At 35.6% G+C, this 27,704-nt stretch overlaps 1 protein-coding gene across 1 annotated transcript; it reads left to right on the top strand.

Annotated features, from left to right (window-relative positions):
• Window positions 1-27,704, top strand: LOC149772432 (N-acyl-phosphatidylethanolamine-hydrolyzing phospholipase D-like). The gene is made up of 6 exons (XM_089947827.1): window positions 1-144; window positions 8,506-8,680; window positions 16,026-16,541; window positions 22,852-23,003; window positions 24,448-24,562; window positions 26,825-27,704. The coding sequence occupies exons 1-6, from the start codon at window positions 95-97 to the stop codon at window positions 26,936-26,938; spliced, it is 1,122 nt and encodes a 373-aa protein (XP_089803953.1). The 5' UTR covers window positions 1-94; the 3' UTR covers window positions 26,939-27,704.

Below are 27,704 nucleotides of genomic sequence, written 5' to 3'. Positions count from 1 at the left end.
GTGGACTTCCGGTTCCGGATTTGCACGTTGTTGCTACACAGTGGCAGTGCAAGTCAATCGACAACCAGTACCACAGTATCTCGTAATAGGGCTCATGGCTTCAGCCGGTGGAACGAATGACTATCTACTTGAGGAGTCTTTGCGGTATGATTTCTACATTAATACAAGCAACGACGTATTGATTTTAGCCATGCACGATGTAGACAAATAATTATAGTCAGGGAAAGATTCCAGTCATAAAATTTACGGGGTTTTAAGCATTGGTGATGCCACTTCATGCAATTTTCTTGCAAGTCGTTTATAACGAGGGGTGGGAGGTTGGGGTTAGGTTTGTGATTGGGTTTTATAACCAACTGAAAAATGACGCACGAATCAGTATCAAAATATAAAATAATAGGATGGACCTATGAAAAGTAATTTAAAAATAACCCCAAAAAACGAAAAAAACGAAACTACACTAAAATCTGATGTAAATGATTATTGGGGGTGGGGTGGGGAGTGGGTGCAATATTTATTGAAGTGATTTTTATATATGAGAAATATCTGTTCAATGCAGCAGAACTTGATTTCTACTTAGAAGCTGTGCAGATTGTAAATTTATCAATAATTCATTTTCTACTTTCACTTTTGGTTTCATTTGGAAATTTCCTAGTGTCTTTCAATATTAAATTTTAATTTTACATGTAGTTTGTTACTTATCAGTGAAATATGAGCGGATAGCCAAATTAACGAGCGCTTTGACAAGCTAACAAATTCAACCAATTAAGGAATCTCTGAGAGGAAACTTCACCATATACATCCCCAGTGATTCAGTGAAGGTCCTTTTTAATTATTCTTGTACTATGACAGAAACGTTTTGGTGATTTCATCCCCATCTCTCAGTGTCCTGCAAGCATCTACTCTGACATCTGTACTTTTGTTTTGTAACATTAACACTGCCTGGAACTTAAAGCAGTGATTCAGCACTGCTGGAATGTTTTACTTTGGATCCAGCACATGGCTCAGATCTTTGGACATTTCTTTCTTTATTGAATCAATGCAATATTATCAATTGTCTCAACATTTAAATTGATTGGTCCAGTGATAAGGTCAGTTAGGTACACATAAAATACACAGTTAACTTCAGAATGCAATTTGCGGATGCAAAAGAAACACACATAAAATTAATGCATAATGTAAGTTGTATACGTGTTTTGAGGAAAGCAATTTGAAAATGTTATCTAAGAAAAAAACAACCTGATAATTGTAGTAATACAGTGTATAGTTAAAAGCTTAAGACCTCACAGAATATTTCTTTATTTTCATAATGTTTTTCCTGTAATGAATCTTTGAGATTTGGAAAATGCTAGAAATCACATGAGCTAAATCTGGGGTTGGGATGGGAGGACACCTTGTCCTAGTATAGAAAGAAGGCACCGCTCAAATAAGTCAGGACACTTTTGCCAATAGCCTCACATAAATTATACCTGATTACTGTGGTATAGTACTGTCCATTCACTAGTTTTCTGTTATGATGTGGTTAAAAATTATTGCTTGTGTGTTGAATACCATATTTGGGAAGACATGCTTATATATGATGGTGAACTTGAGCACTTTACACTGCTTTGTTTCTTACTCAAAATAATGTATCCAAGTTTCATCATGCATAATGATCTTATTCAAGAAATTATAGCCTTCTCCAGTATACCTGTATAATAATTCCACATGAATTATATAGTCTTCTCCAGTATAACTACCTGTATAATAATTCCCCGTGGATCTTATGGCCTTCTCCTTTATACCTGTATAATAATTCCCCATGGACCTTACAGCCTTCTCCAGTATACCTGTATAATAATTCACCATGGATCTTATGGCCTTCTCCTTTATACCTGTATAATAATTCCCCATGGATCTTATGGCCTTCTCCTTTAAACCTGTATAATAATTTCCCATGGATCTTATGGCCTTCTCCGTTATACCTGTATAATATTTCCCCATGGATCTTATGGCCTTCTCCATTATACCTGTATAATATTTCCCCATGGATCTTATGGCCTTCTCCTTTATACCTGTATAATAATTCACCATGGATCTTATGGCCTTCTCCTTTATACCTGTATAATAATTCCCCATGGATCTTATAGCCTTCTCCAGTATACCTGTATAATAATTCCCCGTGGATCATATTGTCTTCTCCAGTATACCTGTATAATAATTCCCCGTGGATCATATAGTCTTCTCCAGCATACCTGTATAATAATTCCACATGGATCATATAGCCTTCTCCAGTATACCTGTATAATATTTCCCCATGGATCTTATGGCCTTCTCCTTTATACCTGTATAATAATTCCCCATGGATCTTATGGCCTTCTCCTTTATACCTGTATAATAATTCCCCATGGATCTTATAGCCTTCTTCAGTATACCTGTATAATAATTCCCCGTGGATCATATTGTCTTCTCCAGTATACCTGTATAATAATTCCCCGTGGATCATATAGTCTTCTCCAGTATACCTGTATAATAATTCCACATGGATCATATAGCCTTCTCCAGTATACCTGTATAATAATTCCCCGTGGATCATATTGTCTTCTCCAGTATACCTGTATAATAATTCCCCGTGGATCATATAGTCTTCTCCTTTATACCTGTATAATAATTCCCCGTGGATCATATAGCCTTCTCCAGTATACCTGTATGATAATTCCCCGTGGATCATATTGTCTTCTCCAGTATACCTGTATAATATTTCCCCATGGATCTTATGGCCTTCTCCGTTATACCTGTATAATATTTCCGCATGGATCTTATGGCCTTCTCCTTTATACCTGTATAGGTATAACGATACCAATTGCGCAAGTCGAGGTGGGCGGAGCTTAAGGTGTATGGAACATTGTATTCAGAATTAAAGAACAACACTAGCTGTGATTGGTGCATTATGTAAGAGTTGTACTTTCTGTTTGGCTTAAAAATAAGTTGAGCCTCTTGGCAACATGTGAGTTTGTGTTAATTTCTATCTAGATCATATTTTGTATTTTTTATGATTTTTTTAAAATATGGTACACATGGCTGAAAATGTGCTTGTTGTGACTAGATAACTCTTACCCCTGTCTAGTTCCAGTAGAGTTATCTCTCTTAAATGCAATGGAGTACCTGGTTATGTCATTGTCAAATTGACAATCTAGCATTGTTCTATATGACAGTGTGTGACATGCATGCCCAAGTAGGACAGAAAGTATATTTATTTCACAAAACATTAGCATTGAGGTATATGGAAAAACAATTGGTACCGTGATAGCTATAATAATTCACCATGGATCTTATGGCCTTCTCCTTTATACCTGTATAATAATTCCCCATGGATCTTATAGCCTTCTCCAGTATACCTGTATAATAATTCCCCGTGGATCATATTGTCTTCTCCAGTATACCTGTATAATAATTCCCCGTGGATCATATAGTCTTCTCCAGTATACCTGTATAATAATTCCCCATGGATCTTATGGTCTTCTCCTTTATATCTGTATAATAATTCCCGGTGGATCTTATGGCCTTCTCCTTTATACCTGTATAATAATTCCCCATGGATCTTATGGTCTTCTCCTTTATACCTGTATAATAATTCCCCGTGGATCTTATGGCCTTCTCCAGTATACCTGTATAATAATTCCCCATGGACCTTACAGCCTTCTCCTTTATACCTGTATAATAATTCCCCATGGACCTTACAGCCTTCTCCAGTAAACCTGTATAATAATTCCACATGGATCTTATGGCTTTCTCCTTTATACTTGTATAATAATTCCACATGGATCTTATGGCCTTCTCCTTTATACCTGTATAATAATTCCCCATGGATCTTATGGCCTTCTCCTTTATACCTGTATAATAATTCACCATGGATCTTATGGCCTTCTCCTTTATACCTGTATAATAATTCCACATGGATCTTATAGCCTTCTCCTTTATACCTGTATAATAATTCCCCATGGATCTTATGGCCTTCTCCTTTTACCTGTATAATATTTCCATGTGGATCTTATGGCCTTCTCCAGTATACCTGTATAATAATTCCACATGGATCTTATGGCCTTCTCCTTTATATCTGTATAATAATTCCCCATGGACCTTACAGCCTTCTCCAGTATACCTGTATAATAATTCCACATGGATCTTATGGCCTTCTCCTTTATACCTGTATAATAATTCCCCATGGATCTTATGGCCTTCTCCTTTATATCTGTATAATAATTCCATGTGGATCTTATAGCCTTCTCCAGTATACCTGTATAATACCTTCCCTGTGGATCTTTACCTTAATACCATATAATTATCATACTTTTCTCGTACTCAGAACATAAATATTAGAGTTTGAAACTTTTGGCAGTATCATACTGCCATCATCAGCAGTTACTATTGAAAACATGACTTGTAATTATCACGTGATACAAGGAGACTGTTGTAAGATGGGTGGTAATTCAGGCCTCTTGTCCCCCTAGTGTTGGCCTCAGCTATTGTATTTCAACTGCCTTCTCCACCTTCCTTTTGTAAGTGTTGTCCTCAGATGTGTTGACGTTGGGAACTATGGATTGTCCCATATTGCGATGTATTACAGATGACTGAATCTCTTTTGATGTGTTCCTTAATCCTTGTTTCTAATACTCTGCCTGTTTCACCAATATACTCATTCTCACAAATACTACATTTGATGTGATAAACCATGACCCATTTTTTTCAATTTTCTGTTTTGTGTAAGTTGTTAGAATTCTATGATATACATGAATCACATATTGTCTGAATACTCTTGTTAGGACTTCAGATGTGTGACAAACTCGTGTTGGTTTTATTCTGGGCCACAGCTGCTTTTATTTGTTTTTTGTTTGTTTTTTTTGGCTTTGGTTGTTGAAAATTCATCAGGATAACCATTTACTCATAGTACAGCTTTCATGTGCTCTACTTCTTCACTTTGATCTATCTCTTCAGTAACTAGTGAGTTAGCTTGGTGCAAGACCTCACTGCCTCACTACTGACCTCTTATGTTCTAGATGATAACTGGAAAAAAGTTAAGGAACTGGTCAGTGTGGTTGGTTTTCTATGCACAGTTAAGGAACTGATCAGTGTGGGTTGGTTTTCTGTACACAGTTAAGGAACTGGTCAGTGTGGGTTGGTATTCTATACACAGTGACTTTGGCTGATCCATCATCATTTATGTGTATACACATGTTGAATAATGGCAGTTTGCCTATTTCTGTTTGTTCAAAAGTGAATTGAATATGCAAGTCAATGGAGTTGGAATGATTGGAGAACTCCTGCACATGCTACTCATATAGTTCACCAAAGTCTCATCCACAGATCTGAACCACACAGATGGTGGATTCTTGGCTGATTCCAAGGTCTTTTTCTTAAAAACTGCATAAATTGGCAATTATTGGTGAGACTGGGGACCCCATTGCTGCTCCCTGTTTCTGTCAGGAAAACTGCCCATTATAGATAAAGTATGTGGTGTCCAAACATAGTCTTAATAAGGTGCAGATATGTTCAGTAAAGATGTTACATCTAGATTTCAGAGTGTTGTCTGCCTCTAATTTTCCTCTGATCGCACTCATAACTTTATCCACCAGTCTCCTCATGTCACTCAACTATTATAAGTCATGTGAGGCCCCAAAAAAATATGTGTGCGTCCTACTGCGCTGGTTTTAAAATTAGGGTGGGTAGGTATATATTATAATGATTAGTATATATAATTAGGGTGGGTAGGTATATATTATAACGATTAGTATATATAATTAGGGTGGGTAGGTATATATTATAATGATTAGTATATATAATTAGGGTAAGTAGGTATATATATTATAATGATTAGTATATATAATTAGGGTAAGTAGGTATATATATTATAATGATTAGTATATATAATTAGGGTAAGTAGGTATATATATTATAATGATTAGTATATATAATTAGGGTAGGTAGGTATATATTATAATGATTAGTATATATAATGTACTAAGCACTTCAAGTACTGGGCTGAACTGGTTCGTATAGATGCACAAATCAATTTCAGGAGTTTTCACCATTATGCTAATCTAAGATCAGTATATTTGCCAATGGATCACCAAGATCCCAGTCATAACAGGTCTGTTGAATCAGTCAGATTTCTTCCATTAGCTGTTAGGAATTACTGAGTAGTTTTGTTTCAGATGTATGTAATGAAACATAGGATGGCGTTCTTTTTCATTGTTATTTAATCATTTCATTGTGTTAATTGAGTAATTGCTGTGACTGTGCACTTGATGAAGTATAAATGAAAATTTTCAGAGTGGAAATAGACATGTGTTCTTCCATGCATCCAGTGAAGAAGTGTACTGAGTGCCAAAACAGTCAGAATGCACATCGGTCTAGCTGGTTATTCAGTACCGATGATACAAAATGATGCATAATAGGGTACACTAGTCTAGCTGGTTATTCAGTAAAGATGATACAAAATGATGTACAGTAGGGTACACTGGTCTAGCTGGTTATTCAGTACAGATGGTACAAAATGATGTACAATAGGGTACACCAGTCTAACTGGTTATTCAGTACAGATGATACAAAATGATGTACGATAGGGTACACCTGTCTAGCTGGTTATTCAGTACAGATGGTACAAAATGCTGTACAGTAGGGTACCAGGGTAGTATCATAGTCGCAAGTGGTGAAATTTGCCAACACGTGACTCTAATGCAAATATAGAAAGAAAGGTCAAGATCTTGACAGTTCAGAAAATGTCGTATCGGCCATTTTAGTGAATGTATAATGCAAGTTGTATACATGTTTTGAGGAAAGCAATTTGAAAATTATCTTACAAAAGAAAAACTAATAATAACACTTAAGTCTAACAAACATATTTTATAACATCTGCCATCTGATATATCGCTGGCTGAAAATGTTATCTCAAGAAACTGCAGAACAAAAGTTAAGCAACTTAGTCACAAAGCATATGAGCACTGGAGAAATAATGCTAATATGCCTTCAAATATAGATGAAGTGACAAAGGTAGAGAAATATTGAAACACTTGTTTTCATTATATATACAAAGAACAAGAAATTTCAGCAGAAAGCAGACTACTGACTGATTTTTTTGGGTCAGCTGCTGATTCATTTGATTTTTAAGGCAGAGTGATCTTTAGACACTCATCACTGGTAGACAGGTTAGAAGTTAAGGTCACAATGTCTTCTCCATTTTATATCAACAACATTAGCAAATAGATTGCCATTTGGGCAAGGAGGAAACCTTTTGTTTAGCATGTCAAAGTCATGGTCACTGATAACCATTTGTCAGTAATGGGACCTGATTTTTGTAAAGAAAATCCCTGAGGCCCCCACTCACACCAGAATAAACAGTTAGTTCCAAATGTACCACTCTCTGTACTCTTGACTGCGAACAGTAGCTGACAAAGAGTTATTGATTTATCTACATGTAGTCAGAGTCTTAATATTGAATGTTTGACTACACTGTTATACATCTCTTTATTATTTTTATTATCATACATAATTATAGTTTGTCAGAGTTATTTAGTTAATATTATAATACTGGTTTTCTTATTGAATGGATTTTAAGGTTGAGTTTTCCAAGTAAACTTCAAGTCCTGTGAATGAAGGTAATGGGGTTTTTGTCAAGGCTATGTGGACCTATTGTAATTCTTGATTAGCTAGTATAACCATTGTGACCCTGTTTACCTGTTCGATATACAATGAAATTGAGTCATTGAACTGTCACTGTTTTAGTCATTGTGTAAAAGTTATCTGTATAAGAGAATTGTTTCATGGAATTTGGGCATTCTTATTAGTACTACCAGTCTTGGAAGTTATTCAGTTATATTGAGAGGATTAATTCATTTATTAATTAAATCATTTGTTGTAATTATTGTGCTTGAAAATATTCAGGTTAATTGGAATAAAAGCTGTAAAGAATTACTGTCAATGCATTTAAAGAATCTTTGGATATATAGCTGTCATGGGATTACTGTGAATTCATTTAAAGACATTTTGGGATTGTATCATCTTGATTCTTCTGTACTGTTTATTCATCATTACATTCCTGACCATCATTCAGAAATTAAGTTATTTTTACTTTTTGACTCTTTATTTTAGGGAAAAGTAATATTTTCAAGTTTACACATTTTGTTGGTTTTCACTTTTTCTCCTTGCTTATTTTAAGACAAATAGATATGATTAAGTCATAACACCAGCTTAATGTGTGATTACGAATATTAAATTATAACGGATGTAATTGTATCAAGAATTTACTGTATTCTAACATTTTTGTTTCTTCTATGCATGGGGAAAATTAATTATCAGTTAGGAATAATAATTTCAGGAGAAAACTGCAAAATTGAGGACTTTTACTTGATTTTGAAATATTTTTAAATTTATATTGGGGTTGGGGTATGTGCCTATTTTTGACACCCCAAGGACCCTTTAATAAATCCCTGATTCTTGTAAATCAAATACTATATATCATTTTTTCTACAGTGACTTGAAACTCAAAGATGCAGAAGATGCTAACCCCGTACCAGAAAAATTCAAAGCTCATAAAGGTGTCAGTCAATGGAAAAGTTTGTGGAATCCATGGGAACGTCCTGGTATTGCGAAGTTATGGGCATGGTATCTAGAAAAGGATAACAGCAATATACCTAAAAATGAAGAGGTGAAAATATATGTTTTTTCATCAGGTTTAATAAATACATGTATGATTATTGAATTATCGAGAAAACTTGGGAAAATATGCAATGTAAAAGCAAGCATATGCATCAGAGATATTTTCATTTTGTTTCTTAATTATTTAGATGGATTATAAATATATAGATTATAGTATTAATAATGTTGTATATATTAAATTCATCGTGTGTGATTGTACCAATATGATGTGTTTGCTTTGTTGATTCGTATCTAAAAGTTTGCATTGGCTCTATGACTATTGGAAGCAAACTTTGTCAGGAGGCAGTGGTGATGTGTGATCTTCCCCCCTCTGTATGGGTTTTGGTTATGGTTAAGTAGGAGATAATGAACCACTGTGTTGTTGCTTGGATCGAGTAATTAATTACATAAAATATCAAATTAATATATGGAATAACAGAATTCTGAGCAGAGATATAAAACAGAACAACAGGAGCTCCTGTATGTAAAACATAATTTAGTCAGTTATGTAAACAAAATAAAATCGAACATGACCTGTAAATAATTCACTTTCTCTCAGAAATAGAGTTACAAAATTATATGAAATTCAGTTAGCCATTCTGTTATACTGATCGAATGAATTTCATCACATATTAAAGTGACTGATCAAACTCAGATTGTTGGCATGACTGCATCACCTAGTGCTTTCGGTCTTTTCCAAATCAGTGTTGTATTTCTTTCTTTCTCTGCCTCTCTCTCTTCAGGTCATGAACGCCTTTGTTTGCAGTCTGTGCTCTTCCCACTCTGCAACCAATATTCTTCTCGTCTGTGTCAAATATTGTCTATCAAAATTCAATAAAACTAGTCAGTTCACCGTCTAATACACGACCTTATTATCATAAACTGACATCTTAACATCTTACTCGCATTCTTAACTAAGAACATATTGTGTTACTGCCTCGCTATGGCTATAAAGTTACCAGTTGAACTTGGCCAGTCAGCACACATTACTCAGTTCTCAGTTGAAGAGAATTCACAACTTAATTACACATGAACTAGTAGACTTCACTAATTGTCCTATGTTACTTTGCTAATTAGCAATTTCCGGACATAGATAATTCAGTGCACATTATAAATCATACAAAATATTTAAGCCAGATAACTTACGAATTCACTGAATTTGCATTAGTAGAAATGCATGGCATCTTACATGACATAGTTTCTATTATATACATAAAAGCTGAATCTGAACTCATTCATATGACCTTCTTACAGTACATGAATCATATAACACACATGATTGTTTCTGAACTCGAGGAAAAATTAAAGCATGATGTAAAATGAATAAATTAGACAGTAATTACAAACTTACATCAATGAACAGATTGTAATTGAGGCTAACCTTTTTGCTTTCCCAAGCTCTCACTCGCTTATCCGAGAGTTCCTTCTGTCTCTTCTCTTGATATGAGTCTCACAAATTTCCAGACCCCTTTGTCAGCAAAACATGCATATACACCATAATAATCATAAAATATATCTGGTCTCTAAAGCACAAAGTGCAGTGATCTCATATCATTGGATGGAGAAGGGAGAGGGTGACAGCATAAAGTTAGTGAAAGACCATTTTGTTTAATCCTTTTCCTAACATTGATGTTAATAACTGAAGCGTCATTTTGTTATTGCTGATTTGTTGTTATTGTCGGGTTTAACACCATTTGTCAGCACACAATAGGCTATACATGGCAGCCAGTATTAATGGTGGAGGAAGAACACAGGAACACCCAGGAAAGAACCACCGACCCACGAGAAGCTACTGGCAAGCTTTCTCAAATCCCTACATTGGCCAATTCCGAGACTCGAACCCATGCAGACAGAGGTGAGATGGCAGTAATCCGTATCGGAGAGAGCTTTAGACCACTCTGCCACTCTGGGTTATTGCTAATTGATTCATCTTACAAAATGATTTTGACACAAAATGAAAATTCATGTGCATCACTTACGGTATGTATTTTCAAATAATAAACTGCTAATTACAGTTTAAAGTAAATTGAATTACTACATTTTGCATAATAATTACCAAAATATAATTTGGTAGTGATATGAAAAGAACAGTGAATAATTTTGGAACAGTTTTTTTTATTGCATCTCTAATATGACAAGACGTAGACTTGCACTGGTATAAATGTACCACTTTTTTTGTTTGAGAGTTTGCTTCAAAAAGGAGCTTGTATCACACCTTAGTGTAGTTTTTTTTATTAAAAAATGAGAAATGAGACAAAATACATTATAATTCCATTTTTATTGTTTAGTATACTAGTCAGAACCAAGTGTGTGACTTCAGAATATGTGATTACCTAGGTAATAATTTTATATAACGATAGTAGTTCTTCTAACCCACTGTGGCCATTGATTCACACATCGATGTGAACAGCAAAAAGAAAAATGAACTAATTAAAAAACTGGATGTTTGTCTCAGGTTATGCACTTACTGTGCATGAAAAGATAAATTCTGATATCAACTGTCCAAGTGATATTGGCCCCATGATTTAGACTTCACATCTGAGTCGGAATTGGGAAACTATTGAAAAACCCACCCGATATCTATATATGCGTATATTGGATGTGAAAAGATGAATTCAGTTATGCATAATGCATTGACACCAGGGTATGCATAATGCATTGACACCAGGGTATGCACTTACCCACAGGGCATTAGTCTTTGGTTTGTAACTTTGAATAAATTGAGATCCCCATACTATAAAAAATATACACATGCACACTTACTTAAAATGAAACTGGATGCATATGTACAGGTTACATAAGTCCCAGGATCATTTTTATGCCCTCACTTAGAGGCTGAAATTTATTGGGGAGGATCAGACAAATAAGATATGTGTTGTTCTTCAAGTGGGAGAACTGTTTTTATTCGCAAGATTTTAAAAAAGGCATCGGGAATATTGTAATCGACTATCTGTCCCATCATATTACCTCCTCCTACATTTCCAGTTCTGAAAACAGATTCCCTCTGTGACAGCTGACACTGCTGTCCCTGGATTTGGCCTGCCAGTTTAAAAAATGTGGAAGTGATAAAACAGATAAACAGAATGTTACCCTCAATTTAATCATTCTAAATCAAAAGCAGAAATTTGAATGAATCCTTTTAAGACTTGGAGTCCATCAGCTATTCATGAAAATTTTTGACCATTAGTCATAAGGCCTCAGCTGAGTGAATAGATCTTGGCCAATAGACACCATATTGACACTTTGATTGCATAATTCTTTGCTTGTTTGCAGTAAATTTCCATTCACTTAAACCATATACATTATATTTAGACACTTAACTGGACATGATTAAACCAAAATGCAAGAGATATCATATTCCACCCCCACCCCATCTCTGGTACTTGCGTACCTGTGTCAGTACAGTACTATCAAACTATCAAGACTCCGCTTTATATATATATTTTTTTTCAGAAATAAATTCATGTATAATCATCACTAGAAACATGAGACATAGTTTACAACAGATACAAAAATGCCCCATTTTGAGATAGACTCAAATAAATGACATAATTAGATAGCCCTTTATTGCCCCACGTTATGCCAGTGCTTTGAATTTAAAATTTTTTTTATTTCTTATATTCATGGAAACATGATCTCATGCATTGTGCTGAATGAAATGTGGCACTAATGAGTTCATGCTAAATTTGTTCATTTTGCCTAACTTTTCTGAAACACAACATGAGGTTGGCACTCAGTCACTATGTGAAACTAATTATACTGCTGTTTTATATTCTATAAACCCCATGAGCAGTTGGATGTATTTAAATATATTTTGTGGCAAATTTTACCTTTGACCATTAAATCTGGCATGTTACTTCAAAATAAAATTTAGCAGTAAGGTTTCAGGTTTTTAATGTGACCTCTGTAGGGACCAGGAGGGATCCAAGGGGTTATAAAGTAGGACATTACCAAAGTAAGTATCAAATCAGAGTTTATGTACTTGGGTATCAAGTAGATTTTCTCCTCATCTTCCTGACACTGGGTTCTCTACGTCAGGGGTTTGAAGGGTAAAAACAAAGTGGAAATGATTTTATAAGTTACATCATTTTGAAGTTTAATGAGGGTAATTAATAAAAACTGACTTTTATTCCTCATGACAGTATTCCAGCCAGAATTTGAAAGGTACAGGAGGCAATGCAGTTATCAAAGGATAAAGTGCAATTACTGTATAATCCTTTATTGTGTCATTGTACAGGAGACGAGGCATCCAGCTATAAAAATGTAACATTTAAAAAGTATAAAAAGCAGATGCTTATAATTAAATTGAAACTGCTTTGATATTCGAGTATTTTTAATATGTTGAGACTTTCCAACAAACCTAGTCCATTATATTACCTGACTTCAGTTGGCTTCAGAGATTTGTCGCGATCGAATAACCTTTGCATTCAACCATTTGATTGCCAATCTCATCGACTAGTTTCTATATGCTGTGAATAAGTTATGGTTCAAAACATGTAACATGTATTACTTGAGTTCTTATCTAACCTAAAACAGTACATTCTTTCAATTTCAGTTTTGATAAGTAAAGCCACTTCTTGTTTGCAAAGTATTTTTTATTCTGGGTTTTAGCCTGTACCGGTACTTGGGGTACAGACTGAAAGCTTATTCCAGATTGTGTGCTGTATGTAACATGGTACAGAGGCAACCAGCCAATGCAGATGAGGCATAGAACTCGAATAAAGATGGGATGGAAATCTAGCAAATTAAATAAGGGGCAGTTAGGTTACAAATTGATGATCATGAGTAAGGACTGGGCATGCAGATTTGGGGCCATGTGTCATGCTAATCTGTAGCTGGAACACTAATACCATGAATCAGTGAACCCCATCAGCTTGTTCCTAATAGTCACAAAGAAAATTATTCATGTGTGTTAGTTAAATCAGGAAATGACCACATGCGTGTTAGTTACATCAGAAAATGACCACATGCATGTTAGTCAAATCAGGAAATGACCACATGCATGTTAGTTAAATCAGGAAATCACTACATGCATGTTAATTACATCAGGAAATGACCACGTGCATGTTAGTTACATCAGAAAATGACCACATGCATGTTAGTTAAATCAGGAAATGACCACATGCGTGTTAGTTAACTCTGGAAATCACCACATGCATGTACACGAAATGACCACATACATGTTAGTTAACTCGGGAAATAATTATATGCATGTTACATGTACTTGAGTCAGAAATGACCACATGCATGTTAGTTAAATCAAGAAATGACCACATGCATGTTAAATCAGCAAATGATTATATGCATGTTACATGTACATAGTCACAAATGACCAAATGCATGCTCACTAAATCAAGAAATGACCACATGCATGTTAAATCAGGAAATTATTATATGCATGTTACATGTACTTAAGTCAGAAATGACCACATGCATGTTAGTAAATCAAGAAGTGACCACATGCATGTTACATGTACTTAAGTCAGAAATGACTACATGCATGTTAGTTAAATGAAGAAATGACCACATGCATGTTACATGTACTTAAGTCAGAAATGACCACATGCATACTAGTTAAATCAGGAAATGGCCACATGCATGTTAAATCAGGAAATGATTATATGCATGTTACATGTACTTAAGTAAGAAATGACCACATGCATGTATGTTACATCAGGAAATTTCCATACGCATGTTAGTTAAATCAGGAAATGAACACATATGTGTTACTTAAATCAGGAAATGACCACATGCATGTTACATGTACTTAAGTCAGAAATGACCACATTCATGTTAGTTAAATCAGGAAATAACCACATGAATGTTACATGTACTTAAGTCAGAAATGACCACATGCATGTTAGTAAAACCAAGAAATGACCACATGCATGTTAGTTAAATCAGGAAATGACCACATGCGTATTAGTTGACTCAGGAAATCACATGACTGTATATGAAATGACCGCATGAATGGTGGATAACTCAGGAAATGATTATATGCATGTTACATGTACTTAAGTTGTTACGGATCACTGCCATCTTACCTCTGTCTGCGGCGGTTCGAGTCTAAGATTGAGCCAATGTGGGTATGTGAGAAAGCTTGTCAGTAGCTTCTCGTGGGTTGGTGGTTCTTTCCGGGGTTTTCTCGGGTTCTTCCTCCACCATTAATACTGGTCGCCATGTATAGCCTATCGTGTGCTGCAAAATGGCGTTAAACCCCACAATAACAACAGTAACATGTACTTAAGTCAGTTAACCACATGCATATTAGTTAAATCAAGAAATGACCACATGCATGTTAGTTAAATCAGGAAATGACCACAAGCATGTTAGTTAAATCAAGAAATTTCTACATGCATGTTAGTTAAATCAAGGGATGTCCACATGCATGTTAAATCAGGAAATGACCACATGCATGTTAGTTAAATCAGGAAATGACCGCATGCATGTTAGCTAAATCAAGAAATGACCACATGCATGTTAGTTAAATCAGGAAATGACCACATGCATGTTAGTTACGTCAGGAAATGACCACATGCATGTTAGTCAAATCAGGAAATTTCCATATGAATGTTAGTTAAATCAGGAAATGACCACATATATGTTACTTAAATCAGGAAATGACCACATGCATTTTACATGTACTTAAGTCAGAAATGACCACATGCATGTTAGATAAATCAGGAAATGACCACATGCATGTTAGTTAAATCAAGAAATGACCACAAGCATGTTACATGTACTTAAGTCAGAAATGACCACTTGCATGTTAGTTAAATCAAGAAATGACCACATGAATGTTGCATTTGCTTAAGTCAGGAAATGACCACATGCATGTTAATGGGTGTATTTTGATGAGGTCACTAAATTTGAATATTCCTTGTGTATTTAATCACTTGTGCATCAAAATTGCACATAAATTACAGCCATTCCTTGACAATTTGTAAATGTTACATGTACATAAGTCAGGAAATAGCTACGTTCGTGTTGGTTAAATCAGGAAATGACCACATGCATGTTACATGTACTTAAGTCTGGAAATAGCTACATGCATGTTAGTTAAATCAGGAAATGACCACATGTAAGTTAAATCAGGAAATGACCACATGCATGTTACATGCACTTAAGTCTGGAAATAGCTACATGCATGTTAGTTAAAAAAAAGAATGGACCAGATGCATGTTACATCAATCAGGAAATGAACACTTGCATACTAATTAAATTGGAAAATTAACATATGCATGTTAGTTAAGTTAGGAAATTAACAAATGCTGGTTTGATTAACTTTGATTATTAACAGTAGTGTTCATGATAACAATATTGACAATAAATTTCTGTTTGTATTACTTTTTAAGGATTTGGACAAAGAATTGCCATTGTTAACACCAAATAAAAACCCTGCCAACTATGACAAGTTACACAAAACCATCACAGATGGGGTCCAGGTAATGTGGATTGGACATGCCACAGTTCTAGTCCGCTTTGATGGACTGACGATCCTTACTGATCCCATCTTTGCAGACAGATGTAACCCTATTCATCCCAACTTTCCAGTGGGAACCAAACGCTACCGTAAAGCCCCCTGTACTGTGAAAGACCTGCCTGATATTGATGCTGTCATCATAAGCCATGACCATTTTGACCATTTGTGTTATTACACTGTGAAGCAGTTGAATTACAAATATGGGAATAAGCTAACATGGTTTGTACCAATGGACTTGAAGACATGGTTTACAAACAGTGGATGTGGAAAGGTTGAAGAATTAAAGTGGTGGCATGATAAAACACTGGATGTGAATGGAAAGAAATTCCAGTTCATTAGTACCCCTTGTCAGCATTGGTGTATGCGAGGACCTTTCGATGAAAATAAAGTTAGTATACTTTTTGTTTGAGACTTGATTAAATGCCCAGTTGGGATATAATATCTCTTGAAAGCTGTATGCAAAAATGTATTTTTACACAATCCGAATATCTGGAGTGACTCTGCATTAAGTAGCCATGAAATTTGATTGGTACAACAATACAAACTGAATAGTTTTGTACATTTTCTATTTTACTAAGTAAAAATGCTTGTGAACGTGAATATAATTTGCACACAATTATTGGAACAAGATTGGAGTTTTATAAAGACTGTTTTAGGATGGTAATACACTATATAATTTAGGATGCTGATACACTGAATTTTATAGTCAACATTTCAAAGCTGTCATTCATGTTTATTTTTTTCATCATAAATGTTCATTATTTTAGGTTGAAATGATAAAGAACAGAATAACAACTCCAAATATGTCCTATCAGCAATTCTAGTACCTGCGGATGTTGCATAGCCAGCCATTATAGGTTGGAAATTACCCTCATCTTTATGAGAATTCACCCTTCCAAAGGGTGATTTCTTGGAAATATTCAAGAAGTCTGCTCTATTAGGTGGTGCATGCCCTATAATCTTTTTCCTATAGTTGCTGTCTTTATGGCTGGAAAATGTACTGTTTTTTAAAAAAAAACTGCTTTTGTTTCACATCTGTTACCATGAATTGGCACTTTTCTTATGTGTATCATATTTTTGATGTGTATTTACCCTCCATTCAATTGTTGTTTATAGCATGGAATTAGGCTCTCCTGAGAGTTCTTTCCATATTTGGTTATGGTTTTTCTTAACCTTTTCATTAGGTTACACCACACACACACACACAAACACACACAGTTAGGCTAATCTTTTGTTGTCTTTTTCCAGTTAAGCTATTTGATTTCGTTGTTTTCATGATCATTTCGGTTGGTATTAGTCTCACTATCACTACCATACTGATTTATGGCCTCCATTGCCTTCATATTATTGAGATTCAAATTTCCAAAAGTTTACATTATATATTCATTATTTTCATAGTTCTACTCATGGAAGGTCTCACACCATATGTATATATTGTGTTTTTAGCTTTAAATGGTCATTTAAATGATAGCATTCTTTTTTAATTCCAGTTATTTTACCATGCTAGTTTTTGCCAGTACTCAGATAATTACATATTACTAACAGCTTTAGATTAAAACTTAAGTTGTTGTTGTTTTGATTCATAAGGAATAGAGACTCACTGGACAGGTGATTAACTTGCATTCAATCAAGTTTCCACTCAAATTCATCTACATAATTTGTATTATACAATATTTATTCTCATTTTCAGAGTCTTTCTTTACAGCAGTGTCTAAGAGGCAGAGTGCTGTCTTAAGAAAGCCCTCTGGGATTTGCATCCCACCTGCCTGGCATGTACTAGTTGTGCAAGGACAGATGGTTGTTCATTTTGCTCACAAGGAAGTTGGTCCAGGAGGACTAGATTAGTCTCTATGGAGACTCATAAGGCCAATAGTGGTCATCCCATGGGATTTAGTAAGGTATCCATGACTAAGTTCCTTGGGGCACCGAACAGGATTCGATCAGTCTTTTCAGAGAAAATTAAGACCCATGGAAGGGAACAAGTTATCCCTGATTGAGGCATTTGGGTACTAGAGCAAGATTAGATAATTTTTCCAAATTTTTTTAAAAGCCCATGGTGTCCCTTCTAAAGGAGGAAAGAAGTGGTCAGAGAGTGAGTCATCCCCCTCCCATCTGTGAGGGAGGAGCAACACCCTCTCCACTCTTGAAGAGTAGAAACAGAGTTACAGCCTCTAATGAGACAGGAGCAGGGCTATCTGAGTAAGCCTATTTTTGGTGACTGGAGTAAGCCATACAGCAGGGGAAGTGCAGTGACCACTCGTTATGATCTGAAGAAGGGTTTTACTATGGATCAAAGATGTCTGATAAATCACAGTCAACACAGTTATGGGATGAGTGGACCCCTCCACTTACATCCATGCCCCTTCTATCTGTCAAATGTCATCCCAGGTGGTTGTGGAGGAAGATATTTGTCTTGCAACAGGGTGGGTATTCAGGTTTACCATCTCCTTTGCCAGATTTGTACCTAAAATCTTTGGGCTCAGAGGACAATTTTGAGAAACTCTCCCATACAGATCTTTTGTTCCCCCCATTTAGCCCAGATAAGAAGCTATCTCAAAGGTTTCATAAAGGCCAGGTGTTCGCTAGACAGCATAGAGGGTTGTCTGACCCCTATCTGTATTGAGACCTCTGGCATCTCTTTCTAGCTGTAATGTCCATACTACAGCCTGGCTCCTTAAGCCTCCAACTCTAGATGCTGGGTCATTGCAAGAAGGCATTTCCTCTGATATACATGTATGTGGCCACCTGTAATCATGATATTGGAGGTTAGGGCACTGATGACCGTAGCCTCACATGCCAGTTGTTGACCTGTATCCTTCAGCAGTGGCCAAGACATCTAAACATGCCTTTTCCATAGTCCTATCAATGGAGTTTCTCCACCCATGCAGGTATACTGCTTTGACACTTCCAAGGTCTTACTGTACAAAACATGAACACCTGTCCCTAAAATGTGCTCCTGTCCTGTCGAGACTGGCTAGTAAGCTAAGTTTTCAGATCCATGCAGCGATAGTCCAAAAAGCAACCCTAGTTCTGACCACCTTGGCAATCACATCATATTATTGTCACCAAAAAGACCGAGGGGAGGAAGTATGTGGCCCTTTTCCCTTTTTCATAGATGGGGGGTGTGTGCCCTAGGGATGTACTCCACTTTTGTGGCATGTCTCTTCCATTATTTCCAGTAGGTGCCAAATTTTCTCAGTGGCTTGACCAAGCATGACGGCCAATAATTGGGTCCACTCAATGATATAAGGAGGATACCTGCTTCATTTCCAGAAACTTCCTCTTGTAAGGACCCCAATGTAGTTTCACCAGTTGAATCTGGTACAGTTAAAAAAAGAGGTGTACTCCATTCTACAGAATGTTCAATGACCAGTTGCTGGCTTTCCACTCCCCGATTTTCATTGTTCCTAACTTGAATTGGAAGTACCTTGTTAATATTGACCTTTCCACCCAAAAATAATTTTCAAAGGAGGAGCCTTTTAAGATGTAGACCACTGCCTGTCAGGAATGCCATACGGTCTGGTAACTGGGCAGTCTCCATTGACCTTCAGGATGTGGACTTCCACATCTCAATCTTTCCTCCTAACAGGACACACTACTTGTATTTCCCTGGAGAGAGAGATGCTCCAAATTTGTGTTCTGCTGTTTGGTCTACCTTCCACCCTTCCACACCCAGATTGTCTGCCAGAGACATGGGAGTAGTTGCCATCCACCTTAGGTCATAGGGGTTCCCTATCCTCTAGTATTTTGACTGACTGTGTGATCCACAGTGATCAATTACAGTCCCTCAGGCAAGCTTTGGCTTTTGGTTGCTTCATGGGTACCAGACTGGGCCTTTTACCCAACCTTGAGAAATTGGTGATGGTTCTATCTCAGATTCCAGATTCATGGGATTGAATTTCCTCATGAACAGAGGATTAGTCTGTGTCCTAAGGGGCAGGGTAGACAAGATCCTGATCCTAATAGAGCTGCTGAGAGCCAAAACTATGTTATCAGCTCATCTGTTTTTTTATACCTTGAACTCTGCAATGGACCAGTTTCCCAAGGCAGAATTTACTTACACCTACTCCAGTTTCTCCTTCTGGAAACCACACAGGACTCTAACCACTAGGTCACTAGATTTATCCATGACAATGGCAATCTTGAACATCTTGTTACCAATACTCCTTGAATGGTTGCTTATATCAGCATGGAGTTTTCACTGAAAGACTTCTTATAATATCTGTAGTTGGTGGTAAATGGAAATGATATAAAGTTGCCCTCATTATGGTCACCATGGGGTCATCTTGTAAATATTGCTATCTCTACTCCTCCCATATGGATGGCTACATCAACATGAGGTTTTTAACAATAGACTTTTTATGAGACCCACCTGATCCTACATGAAATTGGTATTGCTGCCATGACAGTGATCTTGAAAATCTTATTGTCACTCTGTAACTCCCTATGACTGGATGGTCATATTAATGTGACTTTTTAAGACTGATAATGAAGTCTGCTTGGTCATTAATGGAAATGTGGCAACAGTGTCAGATATGGCCACCATAGTAGCTACTGGTAATTGAAAACAAAAGTAATTGGTGAAGAATATCAGAGCTACTTTCAACACTCAGTGGTTAAAACAAAGAAATGGTCTATTTTAAATTCATGGAAATTCCATTTGGTCAGTAGAGCATCAACCCATTTGAGGGAATCTTGTTATTGATTCCCATGCACCTAGAATTAACCTGTCTTTGGCAGTTGTTACATTGTGTGGCCCTATCCTTTTTCAGACCTGCTTTGAACATAATCTGCAATGGTTATTACTGGGACCATAAGTGAGTTTAATATCAGGAACAATGTCAGTAAAAAGAAATAGTATCCTTGTGTTCAGTGTATTAAGAATTAAGTTTTACTTGGATTGCCAAGTTTGCTGACATGAGCAGAATATTGAAGCTGGCAGGAAGCCTAGACTATGGATGCCAAAAATGTCCTTCTACACTTTGAGTACATAAAGGGCTTCCTTCTACACTCTGAGAACATAAAGGGCTTCCTTCTACACTATGAGTACATAAAGGGCTTCCTTCTATACTCTGAGTTCATAAAGGGCTTCCTTCTACACTCTGAGTACATAATGGGCATCCTTCTACACTCTGAGTACAGAAAGGACTTCCTTCTACACTCTGAGTATTTAAAGGGCTAAAACAAGCAAAAATAGATGATGTTGACTCTGCAATATTATCAATGTGAAGAGCAGTAAGGATAGGTTTCACCAGATATGAATTATTATAAAGGGGCGAATTTGGATGCAAAACCAATATCACCGAGTTTAGTTACCAGTTAAAATTTGTGCAAAATGATGTTCTTGAAATGGTGTCACTTGGCCATCTTGAAAAACATTTAATCACTATTCACCATAATGGACAGTCATATCAAGATGGGGTTTTCACCAAAGTACTTCTTCTGATGTCTAGTTGGTCCTAAGTGAAAATGGTACCAATCTGTTGTCTAATGTGGCCAGTAAAACAGTCTTGAAAATCTTGTAATCACTACTCATCATAAATGGAAAGTCATATTCATGTGGGGTTTTAGCAGAAGACTTATGATTTGTAGTTGGTCCTAAATCATAATGGTGTCAATCTGATGTCCATTATGACTGCCACAGCAGCAAACTTGAAAATCTTGTTGTCGCTACTGAATGGATTGCCGCCGTATCATCATGTGGTATTCACCAGAAGACATCTTATGATGTATATTTGGTTCTAAAGGACAATGACATCGGTTGGTTTCAAATATGGCTGCAACATTGGCCATCTTGAAAATGTTATTATTTTTTCTAAACCTGAATGGGAAATAATACATGTATCACCATGGCATTTTGACCAGAAGAATTCTTATGATGTTGGTCCTAAGTGGAAACGGTGCCAATCTCATGTCCAGTTTGGCCACCATCAGATACATCTCGAAAATATTGTTATAATTACTCTTTCAAAATAGAAAGTCACATTATGGGTTTTCCACCAGTAGACTTCATATTATGTCTGTTGATCCTAAATAAATGCTGTGCCAATTATACATCAGATATGAGCACCATAGTATTTATTTTGAAAATTTTGTTACCACTGAAGAATACTAGATATTTCAATACTCAGTAGTTAAAGAGAAGAAATTGTCCTGAATTCTTGTAAAATTTCTTTACAGACAGTAGAGCATCCCACCTTTCCATGGACTCTTGTCTGTGTAGACACTAATTATAATGCCCATAACTGATGGGAGTATGCATCACTAACCAGATTTTTATATTTTTATTCCTTAAAACAATAGGTAGGAAGAGCTGACTGCAATATTTTGACTCAAAGGCATTATCAGATATTGTACTGTCATGAGAGTGTATTGTGGGGTGGTGATGCTTAAAAGAAATAGTATATTTCATGTATTTACCTTAAAATGCATTTTTTATATTCCCTGGGATTTATTACAACTTAATAGTGATAACAGCTTTTTTTCAAAATTTGTTTACTTAAATGGATTGTATGAAAAATGTTGCAGTGATGAATCACTATGTATAATTATGTTCATGTGTTTGGTGTGCTTCTTGATGTGCTAATATACCTAGGTATCATCATTCTCAATGTCCATATATTCAGCATATTCTAAGACTGCATGATTTTTTATCATATTCATTTATTCTTAAAGTTTAGACTTTCTTCTTTTTTTAGGCACTTTGGTGTAGCTGGGTAATCAAGGGTCCAGAGCATAGTTTCTTCTTTGCTGGGGACACGGGATACCATAAGCCACTGTTCCAATACATTGGAGAACGTTATGGCCCTTTCTCCTGTGCTGCAATCCCTATTGGAGCCTATGAACCAAGGTTGTTTTTTTCAAATTTATTTTTTGATGACAAAGTGTCAGTCCACCAAGAAATGGATTACTATGCATGTGAAATCTTAGGTTTTTGTTTGTTTTACATATGTCTTACATGAGATATGATTGTCTTAATTCTTTGAGGTAATAAAAGTTAAGTGTTACTAGTAGTGCACGTTTCTGCATGTGTACTTACAATACATTGTATCTATCAAGAGAGAGAGACTGTTAATGTTTCCATACCTTTAAATGTACTGTGAATCCACTGTTTTATCTTTTATTTCCCCGTTATATAATTCTTACAAGACAAAACCAGTGTGCAAAGCTAGTTAGTGTTGTTTTGCAGTTGGATGCATTTTTTTCACAGCATTTTTGAAAAAAATTATGCCTTTTTAGTGCCTATTAATGTCACTTGATATGTCAAAAGTAGCATTTATTGGTGACATAGAATGCAGAGATGCCAGTAATTGTCACATGTAGATATTATGACATTTACTGTTAGTGCATCACTTCAGATTTTTGCAGTGTGTGCTGTTGACCCAGTAAATGTCATAAAAGGTAATGTATGTCACAGGTGACATTGAAGAAAATACCTTAAACTCAAAGACATTTTTTAAATAGTGTCACCCTTTTCACTGGAAACAAATAAATATTAAATATTTGCTGACTGTCCATTAGTCCATACTAAAGACTTTTAATCATTTCATGACCAGCAATTACAACTCTGTATTACATAATTCAATAAAAACCTTCTTTTTCAGGAAATTTCAGATGGTTATAATGATGAGCAGAATTGAATTCATCCATGATGTTCCAAATTATTGATAAACTTTGGTTATGCCTTTATTAAGCATGTACATGTAAGGTTATGCCTTTATTAAGCATGTACATGTAAGGTTATGCCTTTATTAAGCATGTACATGTAACATTAATGTTGTAAATATGATCTTAAGAATTTCTGGACTTTTGTAGTTGATGCAATCAATTGATGAATAACTCTGCAAAGGAGTAGACATGATGACAAATCCCTTAGACAAAGATATATTGTTTATCTAAAAAAATAACATTTATCATTAAAGCTGAACTTGCTCAACAACTTGTGACAGCATGTAGTCAATGTTACAACAACAGTAAATGTTGCAAATTATTCCTTTTACAGCTTTAGAACCAATGGTAAATGCAATTGGCAAATATGTGTGCAGTGTCACTGAAGAATGTCACTCGTGACACTCACTAGCATTTGTCATCCACAGTGCATTGCCAAGTTATCATGGAATCAATTTTTTTTATCTTCAAATTAATACTTTTAGATTTCCAATTTAAGCACAGTTAGACCAGGTCTTGTGCATCAATGCTTGGCCTATGTTTGTTGTGCTTATTTATTTGTGCATATGAGGGGCAGATTCATTGTTCTGTGACAAATATTTAAGATTTAATGTTTTAAACTGCAGATGGATGATGCAGTATCAGCATGTGAACCCAGAGGAGGCTGTTGATATTCACAATGATATCAAGGCTAAATATTCTGTTGGAATTCATTGGGGAACATTTCATCAAACCAACGAGGTAACACATTTGCCAAGACCAAAATTTAATATAAATTATAATGAAATTGATATCCCATACAACTCACAGTACAAAGAGACTGAAATATACATGCAATTTTCCTCAGCCTTTTTCTTTTTATGTTAGATGACAGGCTAAGCACAGTGCTTTGGACTAATATAAACATGCTTAAGATAACCAGGACCTCTTTTGAAGTCAGTTCCATGTTGATCCATTGATGTATTCAATAAATATATCAATATAGTGATTAAACCTGTCACTTACAACATTAAACCTACTAGTCAGATTCAAATTCTCACATGCTCTTTTATGCCATGCATGAGGTCTTAATTTTATCAGATGTAAAAATCAAAATACTCAATTTCTATAAAGTAGATTCAATGAGGAATCCTTTTTACTACTGCAAACATGTAGGACAAAAATGAATTTTGCTTTAGGTATGACATGAATTTGTTGCCAACTGTTGCTATTGATGTAGGCATCAGCATTAAGTTTTTTAAAATTTAGCTCACTCTCTCTGATACGGCCATCATCAAAATTGATGGCCTATTTTTCTTGGAGGGTACTAATAACCTTACATAGAAAGTAGTTCACTGTGACCATTGAGTACATTAAATATCTGCTCAGTTTCCTTGATACTGGTGTATGTGCAGTCCAGAAAACTTGTCTAAATGGATATTACTTGCCAAATAGGTCACAGTGACTTAAAATGCATTGCCTTATCATATCATCTTCCAAGAAAAATGTTAGCTCAGAGGCCATGTGACATATATTGCTTCTGATATATATGGTGTAAATTTAAACTGCGAATATTCCATTTAGTAGCAGTCTTTTATTCCATCTTTAATTAAACTGACTTGATGTCTGTTGAAAATTCTTTGAGGTTAATAGCATATACAGGAACCTTGCTAGAAAAAAACCAACAGTTGGAACTTCAAAGGTACAAACCTTGCTAGAAATGGGGGAAAAAAACCAACAGTTGGAACTTCAAAGGTACAAACCTTGCTAGAAATGGGGGAAAAAAACCAACAGTTGGAACCTCAAAGGTACAAACCTTGCTAGAAATGGGGGAAAAAAACCAACAGTTGGAACTTCAAAGGTACAAACCTTGCTAGAAATGGGGGAAAAAAACCAACAGTTGGAACTTCAAAGGTACAAACCTTGCTAGAAATGGGGGAAAAAAAACCAACAGTTGGAACTTCAAAGGTACAAACCTTGCTAGAAATGGGGGAAAAAAAACCAACAGTTGGAACCTCAAAGGTACAAACCTTGCTAGAAATGGGGGAAAAAAACCAACAGTTGGAACCTCAAAGGTACAAACCTTGCTAGAAATGGGGGAAAAAAACCAACAGTTGGAACCTCAAAGGTACAAACCTTGCTAGAAATGGGGGAAAAAAACCAACAGTTGGAACCTCAAAGGTACAAACCTTGCTAGAAATGGGGGAAAAAAACCAGCAGTTGGAACTTCAAAGGTACAAACCTTGCTAGAAATGGGGGAAAAAAACCAACAGTTGGAACTTCAAAGGTACAAACCTTGCTAGAAATGGGAGAAAAAAACCAACAGTTGGAACTTCAAAGGTACAAACCTTGCTAGAAATGGGGGGAAAAAACCAACAGTTGGAACTTCAAAGGTACAAACCTTGCTAGAAATGGGTGAAAAAAACCAACAGTTGGAACTTCAAAGGTACTAACCTTGCTAGAAATGGGTGAAAAAAACCAACAGTTGGAACTTCAAGGTACAAACCTTGCTAGAAATGGGTGAAAAAAAACCAACAGTTGGAACTTCAAAGGTACAAACCTTGCTAGAAATGGGGGAAAAAAACCAACAGTTGGAACTTCAAAGGTACAAACCTTGCTAGAAATGGGGGAAAAAAAACCAACAGTTGGAACTTCAAAGGTACAAACCTTGCTAGAAATGGGGGAAAAAAACCAACAGTTGGAACTTCAAAGGTACAAACCTTCATAATGAATACCAATAGACCATTTATGATTAAGATTCTTGAAACTTCAAAAAAAATCCAATGTTGGTTATCTAGCTGATAAGGCTACCAGGAAAAGAAAAACATTTTAGATCAGCTTCAGTTCAGTAGAATTAAACATTGGTCTTGAATCTGGCATGCTGGTGCAGCTTCTCATTGCATTAAGAACAAGATATAAAATTGTAGATGTGTATGATTCCTCAGTTTGTCTTGAGTTCAATACAACAAGAAAGTATCTAAGTTTATTTTTATGTAATACTCTATCCTTTTATCTCTATTTTAGTACTACCTTGAGCCCAAAGAAAAGATAGAGGAAATGAAACCGAAGCACAAAGGCAGATTTGTGACCTTAAAACATGGAGAGGTCAGACTGTTTGCAGACAATGCACAAACTTAAGCAGCTAGCTGTGGTAATTCATCTCAGCAAGAGATTCGAGTCAGTCAACACAACAGCGGGAAAACATAGGAAAGAGTTATGCCCCTTGTTGATAGAAAACTGTACATAACTTAAAAGGTCATGCATGAGGGGTACTTGCATTGATCCAACCTGAATATGAAAGTTTAATAGAAGGAAGAAAGGATATTATCTTCCAGGATTATTTCAGTAAACAGTTTTTCCACTGCTTTGTAATATAGAACAGGTGAAAATACATATTGTTTATGTCTTTCAGTTTTTATTGTGTAGATTAGTACTTTTTCAGATATGCATGTAAAACTAAAATTATTTGTTAATATGTAATTGTCATCAAAAAGGTAAAGCTAATATGAAGATAATGAAGCCTCATTTTGAAACAAAACTGTTTTTTGTTGACAATTAATATTTGGGGTTAATTTTTTACCCCATCCCAAATGATAGATTGTCATATAATCATAGGACAGCTACTGATAAATTTATCAGGAGTTGACAAATCAGATGAGAATCAGAGTTTTAAGCCATCCCATGTTTGTGCCAAAGATTAATCACTCAGAAAATAAGAAAAATTAGGGAACCTGTGGAATCATGCTTTAATACCGTAGACAAACTAATTATTAATTTCAGATAGTAAAAATGATTTTCTTTGTCCTCCTCATATTTGTAAGCATTATTTCAGTGTAATTTTGGCCTTTGTAACATTTAGATGTGATTTTTAAAAATCTATAAAAGGTTTTGTACTTGGCATAAA

The sequence above is a fragment of the Sinohyriopsis cumingii genome, unplaced genomic scaffold (genome assembly GCF_028554795.1).
Source record: "Sinohyriopsis cumingii isolate HCF-2022 unplaced genomic scaffold, ASM2855479v2 utg001505l, whole genome shotgun sequence".
Taxonomy (NCBI): domain Eukaryota; kingdom Metazoa; phylum Mollusca; class Bivalvia; order Unionida; family Unionidae; genus Sinohyriopsis; species Sinohyriopsis cumingii.
Note: the sequence above shows the minus strand (reverse complement) of the source record. Positions and strands in the feature narration are given on the sequence as shown.

What these genes read in the sequence shown, in the direction of transcription:
- LOC149772432 (XM_089947827.1), top strand. Translation starts at nt 95, where the DNA reads ATGGCTTCAGCCGGTGGAACGAATGACTATCTACTTGAGGAGTCTTTG. An exon ending in ATATACCTAAAAATGAAGAG is followed by an intron (nt 8,681 to 16,025) that starts GTGAAAATATAT and finishes TTACTTTTTAAG; the next exon opens with GATTTGGACAAAGAATTGCC. An exon ending in ATTGGAGCCTATGAACCAAG is followed by an intron (nt 23,004 to 24,447) that starts GTTGTTTTTTTC and finishes TTTAAACTGCAG; the next exon opens with ATGGATGATGCAGTATCAGC.